The sequence below is a fragment of the Natrix helvetica genome (assembly GCF_964273705.1).
Source record: "Natrix helvetica genome assembly, chromosome: Z".
Taxonomy (NCBI): domain Eukaryota; kingdom Metazoa; phylum Chordata; class Lepidosauria; order Squamata; family Natricidae; genus Natrix; species Natrix helvetica.
The window spans coordinates 7,946,984-7,948,873 of NC_138554.1; the positions used below are offsets into that span (position 1 = coordinate 7,946,984).

Consider the following 1,890-nt stretch of genomic DNA (forward strand, 5'->3'; position numbering starts at 1 on the left):
GTGGAATCTCAACAGCCATAGCACTTCAGTTTACAAAGTGTTTCACAGTATTTTTGCAGACCTATTTAGGCAGTTTACAGAGTCAGGAAAACGCCCCCAACAATCTGGTCCTTATTTTGCTGACCTTGGAAGGATGGAAGGATGAGTCAACCTTACGCTGGCCAGGATCACACACACACACACACACACAATCATCGTTGTCTATTCACATCGGTTTTGATCACATTCATCTATTCACGTTGGTTTTAGGTAAAGGACTCAAAAGAAAATTTGGACCCATCTCAGGAAAACAGACTGGAGGAAACCGAACAAAGGTGAAATCAGAAAAATAAAAATCATCACCCCGAGACAGATCTTTGCATGTCCACAAGGATGAATTGTTTTTGACAGATTGAAACAGGGAGGGATCCCACCTAACTCCACCTTGGGTTAACCAGACCTGGAATTAGATGATAAGGATATGGAGTTCTTAGAATAACATTTTAGAAGAGTCTGGCTTTAATTACAACCATCATGTTTTAACTTCTCTTTGTTTGTAATGCAAAGGATGGAAACGGAGAAGCTGAGGCTCATTTGAAACCTGCAATGAAAAGAAGAAGGGAGATTGGAAAATTAAAAATTTCACACTGTTTTTAGGAATGGACTGATGACAAATAGGACCACAGTAAGGGAATTCATATTGCTGGGGCTGACTGACAACTTTCTCCTTGAGGTTAGCCTTTTTCTCCTGCTGTCTGCAATTTATCTTTCGACTTTAATAGGAAACATGTTGATTATTATTATCACACAGGTGAATGTTCAGCTCCGTAGCCCAATGTATTTCTTCCTCCGATATTTGGCATGGGTAGATATTGGGTATATGAGTACTGTAATTCCCAAAGCACTGGTCAACATAGCTACAGGGAGTAAGAGCATCTCTTTAGCTGGTTGCTTCATACAGACATTTCTGTATTTGGCCCTTGGTACCGCTGAGTTTCTCTTACTGGCCACAATGTCGGTTGATCGATACATAGCCATCTGTAACCCACTTCACTACCCAACCATCATGAATACCCGAATTTGCTCGTTGTTGGTCATTTGTTGCTTGGCTGGGGGAATATCTCTAATTCTACCTCCATCCATTCATTTATTTCTGATGTCGTTTTGTGGTCCTAACATCATGGATCATTTCTTTTGTGACAGTGGACCCTTAATGAAACTGGTATGTGTTGACACCAGTTTTCTAGAAATGATTAGTTTTGTGATTGCCACATTCTCTCTCCTTGGGACCTTAAGTGTCAACATTGTCTCTTACGTCAAAATCGTTTCCACCGTTCTGCGCATCCCATCCACCACAGGGAGGAAGAAGACCTTCTCCACTTGTGCTTCCCACTTGACCGTGGTCACCATCGCTTACAGCAGTTGCATTTTCATGTACATCAAGCCGAAAGGCACCATTGGATTGGATTACAACAAAATGGTGGCTCTTTTGAATACTGTTATGGTTCCTTTTCTCATCCCAATCATATACTGTTTGAGGAACAGACAAGTGCAAGATGCTTTGAAGGCTGAATTGAGACAATGGGTTGGGTTTTGCAAGAAATTGAGATGATTTGCTATTGATTCAGAATGAACCTGAATAGAACAGAAAATCCACAGGGAAGGAATGAAACGTGTGTTCCAGGGATAGAGAATGTAGAAATTTATGTCCGTAAGCTTCCTATAGTGACTACAATATGAGGTAGGCAACAAATTGGTTTAATAAATAAAATGAATAAAACAAACTTCTAAGAAAGTGGTATTTGTTGGTTAATTCAAACCAACCCACAAGCTGATGAACTTTTGAAATTGTAGCATCTCATTTCTCAAGACCTACCAAGAATTCACACAAAGTTGCTTTGGCATATTGGG

At 40.3% G+C, this 1,890-nt stretch overlaps 1 protein-coding gene across 1 annotated transcript; it reads left to right on the forward strand.

Moving 5' to 3' along the window:
• Positions 1 to 646: 646 nt before the first annotated feature.
• Positions 647 to 1,591, forward strand: LOC309401246 (olfactory receptor 6E1-like; the record flags this gene model as incomplete). The annotated part of the gene is made up of 1 exon (XM_081970314.1): positions 647 to 1,591. The coding sequence occupies one exon, from the start codon at positions 647 to 649 to the stop codon at positions 1,589 to 1,591; it is 945 nt and encodes a 314-aa protein (XP_081826440.1).
• Positions 1,592 to 1,890: the final 299 nt, after the last annotated feature.